Source organism: Anolis carolinensis, chromosome 1 (genome assembly GCF_035594765.1).
Source record: "Anolis carolinensis isolate JA03-04 chromosome 1, rAnoCar3.1.pri, whole genome shotgun sequence".
NCBI lineage: Eukaryota > Metazoa > Chordata > Lepidosauria > Squamata > Dactyloidae > Anolis > Anolis carolinensis.
The window spans coordinates 84,660,314-84,673,829 of record NC_085841.1 but is presented as its reverse complement, the minus strand read 5'-3'; the positions used below and the strand labels follow the sequence as shown (position 1 = coordinate 84,673,829).

At 38.0% G+C, this 13,516-nt stretch overlaps 1 protein-coding gene across 7 annotated transcripts in view; it reads right to left on the bottom strand.

Annotated features, from left to right (window-relative positions):
• The window catches only part of map7 (microtubule associated protein 7), a 116,832-nt gene extending 103,688 nt beyond the window's left edge, over positions 1-13,144 (bottom strand). For 6 of the 7 annotated variants that reach the window (XM_062968976.1, XM_062968977.1, XM_003223306.4 and 3 more), the window contains exon 1: positions 13,011-13,144. In XM_062968976.1, coding sequence (XP_062825046.1) covers positions 13,011-13,143 — 133 coding nt within the window. In that variant the 5' untranslated portion in view covers position 13,144. The remainder of the gene's footprint in view (positions 1-13,010) is intronic. The other variant, XM_062968978.1, reaches the window with a different exon arrangement.
• Positions 13,145-13,516: the final 372 nt, after the last annotated feature.

Sequence of the window (13,516 nt, the reverse complement as noted above, 5' to 3'; positions counted from 1 at the left end):
ACTTCAGATCAAGTGCCATTCTTCTAAAATGTATCGGCGTCAAAGGAAATAAGAAGCTGCCTTATATTGGGTCAGACTCTTACCCAGAATTGTCAACTCCGACTTACAGCAACAGTTCCTTAGGAGGATTCTTTCCTAGAACTTTGGAGGCTGCCCTCCAGCCAATCAGAATAGGCTTTACTTAGTTTTCAAAACCAAACAAGATTAGACAAGATCAGGATGGTAAGACTTGTTCTGTGTAAAGAAAATGTGCTAGTCAGCTATAATTTCCATCTCAAGCTCATAGAGTTCTCTATGTTCAGAAAAAATGTCCAAGAAATTAATCCTTCTATAATCTTCAAATGATCTGAAGAATAAAGAGATGTCTTACTAATGTGAAGAATGAGCCAAAGAGTAGGGAAAAGCTGTAGGCACAACAGCGACAGAAAACTGTGCACTCCCAAAGGAAATGCAATGCCAGGAACCTTATAATAGACCACCCAGAATAAAGCCATAGTCTGGGTGCAGTCAGAGGATATCACTGGTAATAATCAGTTTTAAATCAAATTGCTTTAAATCATGCTCCAGATCATGATTTAAATAACTTCTCCTAAGGAACACAATTTAAATTATTTAAATTAGTTTTAATCTTTACTGAGGAAGATTCTATTGAATCATCACTTTTTGTAGAAGTACACTATTGTTTTGAATAACTTTGGTATGGTTTCAGAGGTGTCAGTTTCATGTTTTGTAGGTACATTTAAACTTTTGTTTGGAACTGTTACAGGTTGAGTGCTCCAAAGTGATTCAGGCCTTAAGTGTTTTGGATTTTTAATTTTGTGGGTTTTTTGGAATACCTGTCCAATCCTCTGTCAAGAAGCAGGAAAATTGCATTCAAGGCACCCCTGACAGATGGTCATCTAGCCTCCGTTTAAAAACCTTCATAGGAGTCTCCACCACACTTCAAGCTTATCTAGTCATAAATGGCTTCAGTTTTCAAGCCACTGAGAACAGCATAGCTAAGGTACATCTGTACTACAAACACATTTGATTTATAGCAATTCAGTTATCAAAGGCAAGTGGTACATCACTGCATTGAATTAATTTCAGTTTCATCAACCGACCATTTTGTCTGAGCAACACCACACAGGACTTAACATAGTCCAAAAGACATGCCTTCATTTATACTGAACTCTCCTTGTGTATTTGTATTATTTTGTTTTGATTACCAAGTTCTGCAAGAAGCTAGGAGAATAACTTTTAAAATTATCTACATTAAAAAATAACAAAATTCCTATTTCCAAACAGCCAGTTGGTATTATAAGTCAAAAAGTTGAGGTGAAAGTTTGTTTTACTATAATTTGGATAAAGTATATTATTGGAGCTTGGTTGTAGCTACTAAAAAAATCCCTTTTCAGTATCTAAGATATGACTAGCAGTTACTTTAAAGATTGTTATCAAAGGTATTTTTATACTGTAAAATGCACTCTGACATCACTTTCACTGCCATGGCTCAGTGGTATGGTATCATGGGATTTAGCTTTTTCTACCAAAGAGTGCTGGTGACTCACTAAACTACAACTCCCAGGACTGTAGCATTGAGCCACAACAGTTAAAGTGGTCTCAAAATGCATTCATTCTGCGGTGTAGATGTATCCTAAATTAAGATAAGATTATTTTTTATCTGATACAGTATAACTTTTAATCACATTTATAACTACAAGAGCATGTTGTCATGACATTGTATAGGAAGAATACTACAAGGTTCAAAATGCTGGTGCATGTTTCTGCTCTAATATGGATAGGAGAACATTGATGTTTTGAGCATTGGGATGTGTCTTTTGGTCCCTAAAAGTAAACCATTTCACTTCATGGTATCTGTTAGGAAGTATTTTATTATTCTGAGAAATAAAAAAGCAAAGAGATATTGTAACTCCAACTGGCTGTTTGGAAAGAGGACCTTTGGAATGTTTACTGTGCTTTATTGAAATGATAGTAAAACAAAGGTTTTGCGCCAGAGTGAAGTATGCAGTTATTGAGTAAAAAAAGACTGCCCAGTAAGCAACTTCCATAACTAGTATGCCTCAGGAAGTAACATTAGCTGAGTCATGCTGCTGGAGACATTAATTTTTAAAACAACCAGAGCCACAATATTAAAGTTCATCATTAAAAGGTTTAGCAATGCACTTCACAAAAAATGTATTTTGGATCATAAATAAAGGTCTATTTGGCACAAGATCCCAAATTAGGTCACACATGGACATCTGCCAAGAAAAAAAGAATGAGAGTTCCTTCTTATCAGCACTTGCAATAATTTAGAAGATTAAAATTCAAGAAGATGGCCTAAGAATCAACCACCTGTATCTACCACAGATGCATCAAGACAAAGTGTTTTTGCTCATCTCTTATAATAGAAAATGTTTTGTCCAATCGTTCTGCGACCACCATGTGTCTGGCAAACTTTCCTAGTCTCCAATGTGTGTTATAAAGAAATATCACCATCAACACAAAGTTAAAAGGATAGATGAAGGATGGATAAAGATTACTGGACAGTTTCTTTAAAATCGTAGCCTGCTCAATAGCAGGAGATGGAGAGGAACGATAGCAGCTGGTGGATTCCATGTCAGGAAGTGCTGAACATGCTCTGTTTTAGTCTGACCTTAAAAAGAGGGCCCATGATGCTCAATCAATCTTTGGAACAGATTTCAGCCCCTTGGATAAATGCTTTACTGTTTGGAAGAAAAGGAGGAGCTGATTCACCACCAGCTGGAAGCCACCAGCTAGCCCTGCATATGAAGGAATTAAGCTCTGCCTTTCACAGTTACAAGTCAGGAAAAACTCACCTGTCTTAGCAAAAGAGTTTAATGTGAACCTTTGCCCTACCCCCAACAATGAGTCAAATGTACAAGTGCTGTGAAAGCACATACAAGGTTTTGAAGGGGCTTTTTAAAGCTTTCTGAAACATTGAAATGCTTCCTCCAAAGCACCTGCAAACACTATGAGTGTTAAATTACTGGTCTTCCTACTACTACTACTTTTGTCCCACCAATCCCTGAAATGCAATTCCACAAACCTTTTTGAAACTGAATTTAGTCCTCCAGTTGAGAAAATGTCTTCACCCTTGACACAGATCTATACAAATTAAGCAAAAAGATTTGTATAGGGCACTGCAGATACATTTGGCTGTATATTCTTACAGAACTCCTATAACTGGAAAACCCGATGAGGCACCAAATTACTGTCAGGCCCCTTTGCAGAACTTTGTGATCTATGCAGTAGTCAGGGGCACTTGCGGGCAAGACATGCATGCTCACACAAATCCATGTCCTGCTCGCCAAGTTTCCATAGTAGGACACATGTGGCCAAGCTTCATCTGAGTGTAGTCAAGATGGAAAAGTTATAAAGAAAAATGCACAACCTAAACCAGGGGTCCCCAAACTAAGGCCCGGGGGCCGGATGCGGCCCATCGAAGCCATTAATCCGGCCCCCACAGCACAAGGGCAAAAGGGGGTTGGGCTAAATGACCCAAGGGCCCTCTTCTTCTCTTACAACCCTTATTATTAATATTAATATTGAGGCTGGGAGGCCATCTGTCAGGGGTGCTTTGCTTGTGCTTTTGGTGCACAGAAGCAGAAGGGGGTTGGACTCAATGGCCCAAGGGGTTTCTTCCAACACTCTTCATTATTATTATTATTATTATTATTATTATTATTATTATTATTATTATTAACATTGAGGCTGGGAGGCCATCTGTCAGGGGTGCTTTGCTTGTTCTTTCAGTGCACAAAGGCAGAAGGGGGTTGGACTCAATGGCCCAAGGGTCTATTATTATTATTATTATTTTATTGTATGACACAGCAAACAAGATAGATATGCTGGATTTCGTTTCACAAAATCACAAGTCGAACACTTCCCAAGTGTCTAGGACTGTGTGATGTATTATTATTATTATTATTATTATTATTATTATTATTATTATTATTATTAACATTGAGGCTGGGAAGCCATCCGTCAGAGGTGCTTTGCTTGTTCTTTCAGTGCACAAAGGCAGAAGGGGATTGGACTCAATGGCTCAAGGGGTCTCTTCCAATCCTTATTATTATTATTATTATTATTATTATTATTATTATTATTATTATTATTAATTATTGCTTGGTGGCCAACTATAGTCCGGCCCTCCAATGGTCCAAAGGATCGTGAACTGGCCCCCTGTTTAAAAAGTTTGGGGACCCCTGACCTAAACGTTTCTACAGCTGTTTCTGAAGTAAGAGTCAATATTCTGAAGTAAGGAGGAGGTGAGAGGAAGATAGAGGAACTGGGACATTTTAAAAGCAGCTGAATATGTGACAACAGATAATAAATTGTGACTATCCCTGTCAAATCAGAACAATTGGATGTCATGCAATTTTAGCCCTACATCCATTGCAAACGAACACCTCCCCTTTATGCAAGTAGGTCAGGGTTGCATTGCCTTCAAGATGTTTTCAGTTTATGATGCTCCTAAGGCAAACCTATCACAGGGCTTTCTTGGCAAGATTTGTTCAGAAGGAGATTGCCTTTGGCTTTGCCTCCTCTGCGACTAAAGAGTGTGATTTGCCCAAGGTCACCCAGTGGGTTCCCATGACTGAGGTCTGGTCTCCAGACTTGTAATCCAATGCTCGGACAATTACACCATGCAATTAGCCTCAAGAAAATCCTAGCATCTATAAACACTTTTGTCTACTCCTGATTAGGATTAGGCCTAGATCTCATGAAAACAGCCCCATAGACTCCTTGGAAATGTTTATTATTTCCTTATTTTATGTTTCATTCAAAGACAGAGTCTTGCTCTAAAAAGCCCACAATGTGTTTCACTGCATTTTTTTAAAAGAAAAAGCAGAACCAGGCCATGGTGGAAATACAAAGTCTTGCTAATATTTTTCAAGCACAGAACTTTAAAATGTTTATGATTGGAGTACAAATGAAATAGACACCATCATTTTGCATCTGGGCACTGCTGTTCTATTTGACTTGCAGACGGCTCCTGCCATCTGGTATTTGTTGTTGTTTCTCAAATATGCCTGCAGCTAGATAAAGAAGGATAATACCGCAGCATTCTTGTAAACTTTTAACCTTCAAGCAAGAAGGAAAAAAAACCTTTCTTTTTTGCTGAAAAATAAAGTGCATGATTCAGTCCCTTTGGGAACTGGTAGTATATGACATCTCAAAGCTATCCTGTATCAGGGACTGGACATCTAGGTCAGTCCTTATGATTTAACATCCTCTATCTACATACAGTAGTTACCTTTTTAAGAGAATTGGGTACTTTGGGTATTCTAGCACCCACAACTGATTTTTCCTTGCCTAAGTATGAATTTCCAGAGAAATAATATGCACCTTGAATCAGAAGTAAATTCTACCATGTTCAATAAAGTATTACTCCCTAATTATCTTCAGGACTGTTCCTTCAGTTCACAAATTTCCTAAGGCACCACAGAACTGAACTGAATTTATAGGAATGGAAAGAGCTATTTTTCCTGCTGTTACACTTCAAACTAAGGGTGTTGAATAGCATAAATGACATCTCAAGCTAAAGATCTGCACTGTCACAGAAACTGGGTGATGAAAGAAAGCTTGAAGGTCAATGCATCAATTGGATAGGGGAAGGGGATCTAATCAGAATATTTCCTTGCAGACAACCACTGCATGGTGGGGAATTATTTTTGCCAATAGTCTAGTTGCTATATCCTAGTTTATATGCTGAGCACAGGTTCAAACCTGTAAGTTTGGATCATGGCAAGGATGTACCATGGTCATGGCTGAGGTGCTGCCAAGGATGTGTTTCAGCCATAGGCTTTCTCCAACCCAATATTGGCCAAACTGCCTCCCTTTTCACTCCTATATTTTGTTTGGAACAGTGTTTTTTAAGATACAATGGTGTTTGCTTCCTCCCTTACAAATCTAGTTGACCCATAGCTGCACTTCAATTAGATAGGTATAAAAGAAGCTACAGAGCAAACAAAATGCCTACAAGCATCCTATTTCCTTCCAGCAGCCATAAAGCTCAATTTCAGGCTAATTCTGAGTTAAGGGGGAGTACATTCCCATCATCAGAAACACTGCTAAGATGCTGAAGTTTGGAAAATCAACACCCTTGACAACAAAGGCAATTACGAAAAGCCAATCTTGTGGGGTTGGGGCAGTATACTTGGTGACCAAAGAAAGCTCATTGCTGCCTTGGTATCTTTGATACTTGAGTCATGAAATAGCTACTAGGAAACAGCTACCACTTGTTGCATTGGTGAGGTTATGATTGACAGCAGCTTCTAGTTCATTACCCCAACACTGGAAGGACAGGTTATTCCATGTTGTGGAGGGAGGGAGAGTTTTGAAGAACAGAAAAGCACAATAAGGGCTTTATGAGTAATTGAGTCAGTGATGTTCACATGGGTGTGTTGGGGCAAGAAGAAAACGACTCATATAAAAATGAGGCACCTCTCTTCCCCCAAAAGACATGGGAGATGATTTCATGAAGTTATAAACCAGTGCTTCTCAGCCTTTGGTCTTCCAGGTAATGTGGACATTATAATTCCTGATCTTTGATCATGCTGTGCAAGTCTGAGAGCTGAAGTAAAAAACATGTGAAGGACCAAAGATTGGGAATTACTGTTGCAGATGACTCCAGTACTCTACCCTGTCAAAGGCAGCAATCCATGTTTGAACAGGTACAAATTGTTGTCTTTCCAGGAGAAAAGGCATAGAGGTAAAAGGATATAGCCAGCATGAGAGCGTACCTGCCTTTTCTGAGCAAATAGGGATAGGATTGTACAAGAAATTTCTCAGGAGTATGTACATTTTTAAAAATGGGAAGAAATGCAATAAAATAAACCCACTATGCAAGTTCATGAAATTGATAACCTTTCCATTCAAGCTTCCGCTTTACATTTTTCAAAACTTTCTTGTTCTGAAAAATGTATTCAACTGTAAAATAAATCTATTTCATCTGTCTGAATGAACACATTAAAGTTTGTGACTGAAAACACAGTCACACACCAACTTCTTCACAAATAGGTATCAGATGTTAAAATTCTGTGATCATCACAGATGTACCTGCCATGCTTTAAGGCAGGAAAAACAAAGCTTTTGATTACAAAATGTCAGAGAGGAACAGAATCTACAGCCAGCCCTCTACATTTGTAGTGGTTAGGGGTGCAGGATCCCTGTGAAAGTGAAAAAACTGTCAATATTGTAAGCACCCTACCACATATTTAATACCAACAAAAATTACAGTACAATCCACGGATTCAATCTACCTTCCATTTCAAGGTGGAAATGGATAGCAGGTGAGGCAAATTCAACTCTCTTTCACAAGGCAGAAGCAGCTATCAGGCAAAGCTTGCTGCTACTACTCTATGTCATTTTTAATAGGGACTTATAAGCCTCGTCTCACACTTGCAGTCTCTCTGTCTGTCTGGCTGAGAGACTAATAATAATAATAATAATAATAATAATAATAATAATAATAATAATAATAAAAACTTGATTTATACCCCACCACCATCTCCCCGTGGGAACTCGGGGCAGCTCACAATGTTACAAAAGTAACAGCGCAAATACATAAACAATACACACAGTTTAAAACAAAAGAAGATGATAAAACAGAAGTTAAAACAAAGGTTTATACAACAGTAATATCAATAGTAATAATATCAAACAACCACCAATGCAATTCAGTCAACTTCAAAGGTGGGGGGGGGGACTATAGCAGCAATATAAGATAAAATCATTAGATTAAAATACCCCAATAAAAGGAACCTAATAACATTCAGAATAGAATTATAATGAGGCTGGTCATCCAATGGCTGTCTCTCCAAAGGCCAGCCCAAACATCCAGGTTTTCAATGGTTTCTTAAAGGATGATAGGGACGGCGCCAACCTAATCTCCCTGGGAAGGGAGTTCCAGAGCCGAGGGGCCACGGCCGAGACTAGGTATGTGAGGTAAAGGTAAATGTTTTCTAGTTATATTTAAGTCCAGTCGTGTCCAACTCTGTGGGTTGATGCTCATCTCCATTTCTAAGCTGAAGAGCCGGCATGACTTAGAAATCCCTATTTAATATGCTACAGGTCAGCATTATCCTTGAATAATCAAATCCATGAAGGTAAAGCCTGCAACTGTGGAGGGATGATTGTATATTGTTTACAGTTCCAGAATATATTTGACTTTTCATGTACTCAGTTGATCAATATTCTCTTTACCTTCATCTACTCTTAATGCATTTGGATTTCAGTTTATTTGTTTACTAAGTATTTCAAAATTAAGAGAAACTCAGTTGAGTAATTACAAAAGCAAAACACAACCTAATTAGTTTAGGTTCTGACTTTTACTATAGGCATAATAGATGTTGCTTTGATGTGCTGCAATTTTATCACATGCAAACACTTGGAAAAAATAGCACCATGTTTTTAAGTAGCTTGTAGAACACAAAATATATTGAAGTGTTAAGCCTAAATCTAACTGGTAGCACCAAGAATTTTCACTGGATCCGTGGTTCTCAACTGGTGGGTCCCCAGGAGTTTTGGCCTACAACTCCCAGAAATCCCAGAAAGTGAACCAGCTGTTAAGATTTCTGGGAGTTGAAGGCCAAAACATCTGGGGACCCACAGGTTGAGAACCACTGCACTGGATCAATGGAAGCTACTTAAGTGTTGATTCATCATCAAGGTCTCACTGAATTTAACTTTCGCTTTTATGATGATTGTTTAGCTGCTAAATTTTTAAAATTTCAGAACAAACAATGCATTTGAAGGACCAGACAGTATTCCAGAAATGAATGGAATATAGTCCTGATAAAACAGTTAAATTAATTATAGCTATATCTGTAATTTGTGAACTTTATTTCTTTCAAGGTAAAAAAAACAAAAAATTAAGAACATAAACCCTTGCCTTCCCCAGCTGGTTAGTGATTACTGACTTAGACTAGTTTTATTGTGTTTTAGCGTATTGTTTATTGCTTGTTGTTTATACTGTTTTAATTGTTTTTAATTTGCCTTTTGTTTTGTATTGTTATATTGTGTGTTGAGGCCTTGGCCTTTGTTAGCTGCATCGAGTCCTTCGGGAGATGCTAGCGGGGTACAAATAAAGTTTAATAATAATAATAATTAATAATTAGACTAGGGCAGACAAGTTAAATGGTTACAACAAAAACTATGGTTCCAGTAATCACGGGTGTTATAGAAGCAATCTGAATAAAACAATCTGAATAAAATGATCACAAATAGGATCTCAACAGTACAATCGGAAAAAAGTGACACTACTTGGAACATGACACATTATCTTCCAATACCACACTGATTCTTAGTTTCTTGGATGCAATCTGAATCACTGATGGTCCAAAACTCAAGTCAATAATGACTAATACACTACGAAATGGATATTAGAATGATTAAAGCAGCAGCAGCAGCAGTACAAGCATGGTATCTAAAATAACAGATGTCCCTAATAATTTATTGAACTGTGGTGTTCTAAAGTAAAGAATACAGTTTTTCCAGAGCTGACTGGAAGATTAAGAAAGTTATGTCTGGAGGAGGTAATGAAAGCCTGACATAACTTTTTAAATCTATCAGCCAGCTGTAGAAAAAGTGTATTATTTATTTTAGAATAGCATTTCTGGCCTTTTTGAATGCCTAGACAGGAAAATGGTGGTGGCAGTGGTCAAGGGTGATAGTCCCTCTAATAAGGCACTGGTACTTTCTGTAAAATGATCCTTGGTTTATCCAAGGCTCATATCAAAATTCATAATTTTGGCCCCCAAAATTATATATGAAGTCAACTTATACATGAGTATAAACCAGTGGTTCTTAACCTGTGGGTCCCCAGGGTTTTCTTTGGCCTACAACTCCCAGAATTCCCAGCCAGTTTACCAGCTGATAGGATTTCTGGGAATTGAAGGCTAAAACACCTGGGGACCCACAGGTTGAGAATCACTGGTATAAACAGTAGTTTATTTAAGTTGGTTTATCACAGATAGTACTTCACATGTGTGCTACTGAGGAAATCAATTATACAGCCATTGGGTTTAAGAGGAATACAAGCTGCTCTACAGAAAGCAAACATACAGCAACGCAATCCTTGGATGTAGAGAGATTTTTTATACCAGGTTGACTTCCCTCCTATTGACTCTGCATGGATCTGTGTATACTAAATCCAAATAGCAGCAGTTGTGGATCAATATATAGTTCAGTCTTCTAAATCTTTGGTGAACAGGAAGTTCTAATGTTATCTTTGACAACAAAATGATCAAAGCATAACCACTAGACTAACTTTTTTGTTGTTCAAGTTGCATTTAAGTGATAATTTAGCAGCAACAGAAATTTGCTAAACGAACCAAGAAATTATACTGCAGAGAAGACACTATGATATTAAACTGTTTGCAAATAGATCAGAATTAAAGGGCCACCAGACATTTAAGCAACAACAGTAGAAACTTAAACCTATGTTTGTCTCTTAGGCATAACAAACAGCACCATAGAGTTGTCATCAAGGCATCTTCATGATAAGGAGATGAATGAAAACATAAGAACTAGGATTTGTAAAACTGATTCATAAGCTGACATCATGGATGGGGAGAAAGTAGATCCGAATTTTCTGGTGGATCTCAGGGTGGACGACAAGAATGTTGGATTCCCTATTAACAACAGCAGCAGCAGCAAGATGATTGGCCATTCACCCAAAATTAAAACTACTGAAATAAAATTTGAGGTCGCTAGGAACAGCTATTATGTGGGGTGTTGCAAGTAGTCAAAATACGTTTTTGGATCCAAAAGTCTTTAACTTTTAGTTTTTGCCTTTTGCCCCAGGTCTCAGTTAATGGATCTCAAGATTCAAGTTTTTTGGTCTCTTTGCTAGTAAACACAGATTGCACAAACTGAAGTGTGTAGGTTTCTAGCTGTCACTAGCAGATAAATCTGAGTTTCAGGTAATACACCTTATTCAAGGCAACAAAAGTCTGGTAGGCTTTTGTTTATAACATGCAGCATCAAATACATTTGGAAGCAATTTTATGTTTCTAGGTGCTATAGACATAATGTTATTTGCACCTATTAAAATGTATCTGTATACAAAGAAACAGTTTTAAGTACAAGAAGGCACCAGATCCTGGAAGCTAAGCAGGGTCAGGCCTGGTTGGTACTTGAATGGGAGACCACCAACAAATGCAGGTTCTGTAGACTGTATTTCAGAGGAAGAAACACTTGAGTATTTCCTAAGAAAACTCTTGGAAATTCAAGAGGCTGCCACAGGTCGACAGGTGATTTGAAAGCACATAGACACACCCAAGCCACCCTGACAATTTGTCTGAATACACACACACACACACACACCATTAATTGACTGATTACAAGTCGGACAAAAATATTACTAAAAAGTCCTAAAGGCCTCAATGGAAACTATTTCCTTGCAAGTATTTTGTGGACATCAGACATGATGATTTATTTAACAATATGATTATGAAACACTGTATTTTTACATTCAAAATTGCTAACATTTCAAGATAGGCATAGGACTGCCTTCCCAACACTCTTGTGATCCATCTGCTGGTCCCTGTCAACAACAGCATCCCAGGGGCACCATGTCCCTCCACTCTCAAAGTTTGCAACGCAATACAAAATCAATTTCATAGGAAAACTCCAAAGGGCATTTTGGTACACAGGCAAAGCTCAGACAAGCATCTGCATCCTGAGAACTAGAAAGTGCTAATCCAAGCAACATTATTAAAGGTCTGTTGCTAAAGAACTCATTGGCTCCATATTAATTTCCCATTGTAATTGTCCAGAATGCCATTAACGACTTCTCGGGTTTCTACAACGATTATGAAACACACTAAGATGTATGCATAAAGGTTCAGATAATGGTGAATGTTCCCAAGCAGGCGGTTTTGGAAACAAATTGATTAGAACAAGGTTTGCTTTATTAAAGATCTATATAATACTTGGGTGTATTGAACATTTTTCTTCACTTCCAAGAAAGATTTGAAAACATTGAAATTTAAAGTTGGAGAAAGCCAGGCTCCTGGAAGTTAAGCACTGAGAGGAGCACATGAAAGTAACTGTCACTGTCAAACAAACCAGCCCAAGCCCAAAGGATAAACATTAACACTATTTAAATCTGTAAATATTTGCCTGCCAAACTCCCCTTTAGTCATCTGCCTAAATGAAAAGGGAAATAAATGAACCTTCAATCAACGAGACAACTGAAATGTACAAAGTCCTATCTCCATGATCAGTACCACCCCACTGTGTCTGACAACTGTTTTTTAAAAAAATAATTTCAGGACATTTTAAGAAGGATTTTTAACTGAACAGACTCACTTATCACTGCTAAGGATCCAATGCATTATGATAATTCTGACAAAGTAAATACTCTTCAAGACACAGGTACAAGGTTGGGCATTAATAGGATTTAATTTAAAACTTAAAGATAGTGAAGTGAAAATATTGTACCCAAGAGTTAATAAAACAAGATTTTGTCAAAGATTAAGCTGAAAAACCTAACTCCAAAGTTTTCCTGCAGTCTAGTACTGAACTTTGAACCAGATATTTAAAATACTTAGGCATTTGTGTTTATCCAGAAATCTGTACTACAGGCTGTAAAACCTCTGGCAGAAAATTTCACATTGATGTGGCTTCCTTAGTCATCTAAGGAGAATCTTGTTTCCTCCACTGTAATACCCTCATTTTCTCAGCATATGCCAATGGAATAACACAATCACTTATTAGCGAGCTAGAAACAGATACATCTTTCTGTTTCCAGTAACAATTTCTGTGACCAAAAGGTAGCTTTTTAAAAATATGGTAAACATGTCAAAACAAGAAACAGCTTTCAGTGATCAATATAAACCAAGAAATCTACCAGTTATATTTTAACAAATAACAGATGCACCGAATTGGATGACTGTTCACAAACACCATGTAAGTATTGCAACTAGCAAAATCCACTGCTTGCTGAGCTGTGCATCCTACAGACTGACTTGGCTACCTGCGTAAGCAACACTCACCTTTCTGCTTCTTGGAATTGCCATTCTTTTGCTGTTCATCTTCTTCGTTAATTGTAAACAGAACAGGCGTGTTTGGCCTCACACCTGCCTTTTTAAGTCTCTCTTGCCGTATAGCAGTTGTCGAACCAGGCATAATGTAATTCTCCTTTTTAGAAACAAACCTACAATATATAAATTCCACACTCCACTTTGCAGCTGGCTAGCTGCAAAGCAGCCTGTTCATTTGTAAAAGATTCCGTATAGCTCAATAGTCTCCAAAGAGCTGCTGAAAAACCAATGTCCACTTAGCAGGAGGCAGCCTGCAGTCTCCTCCACCTTGACAAGGGGAAAACAGCAGGCCGTAATTGCAGGCCCATCGGTCTGGATGCCTCTTCCTCCTCCTGCTGCTCCCTGAACCTGCTTGGTCAGATCCTACGACTTCATTCCCTCCTGATGCAGTGCCTTCTCCTCTTTGCTGTAGCTTCTTTGCAGCTCCTGCACACTGAAATATTCAGCACAGAACCCAG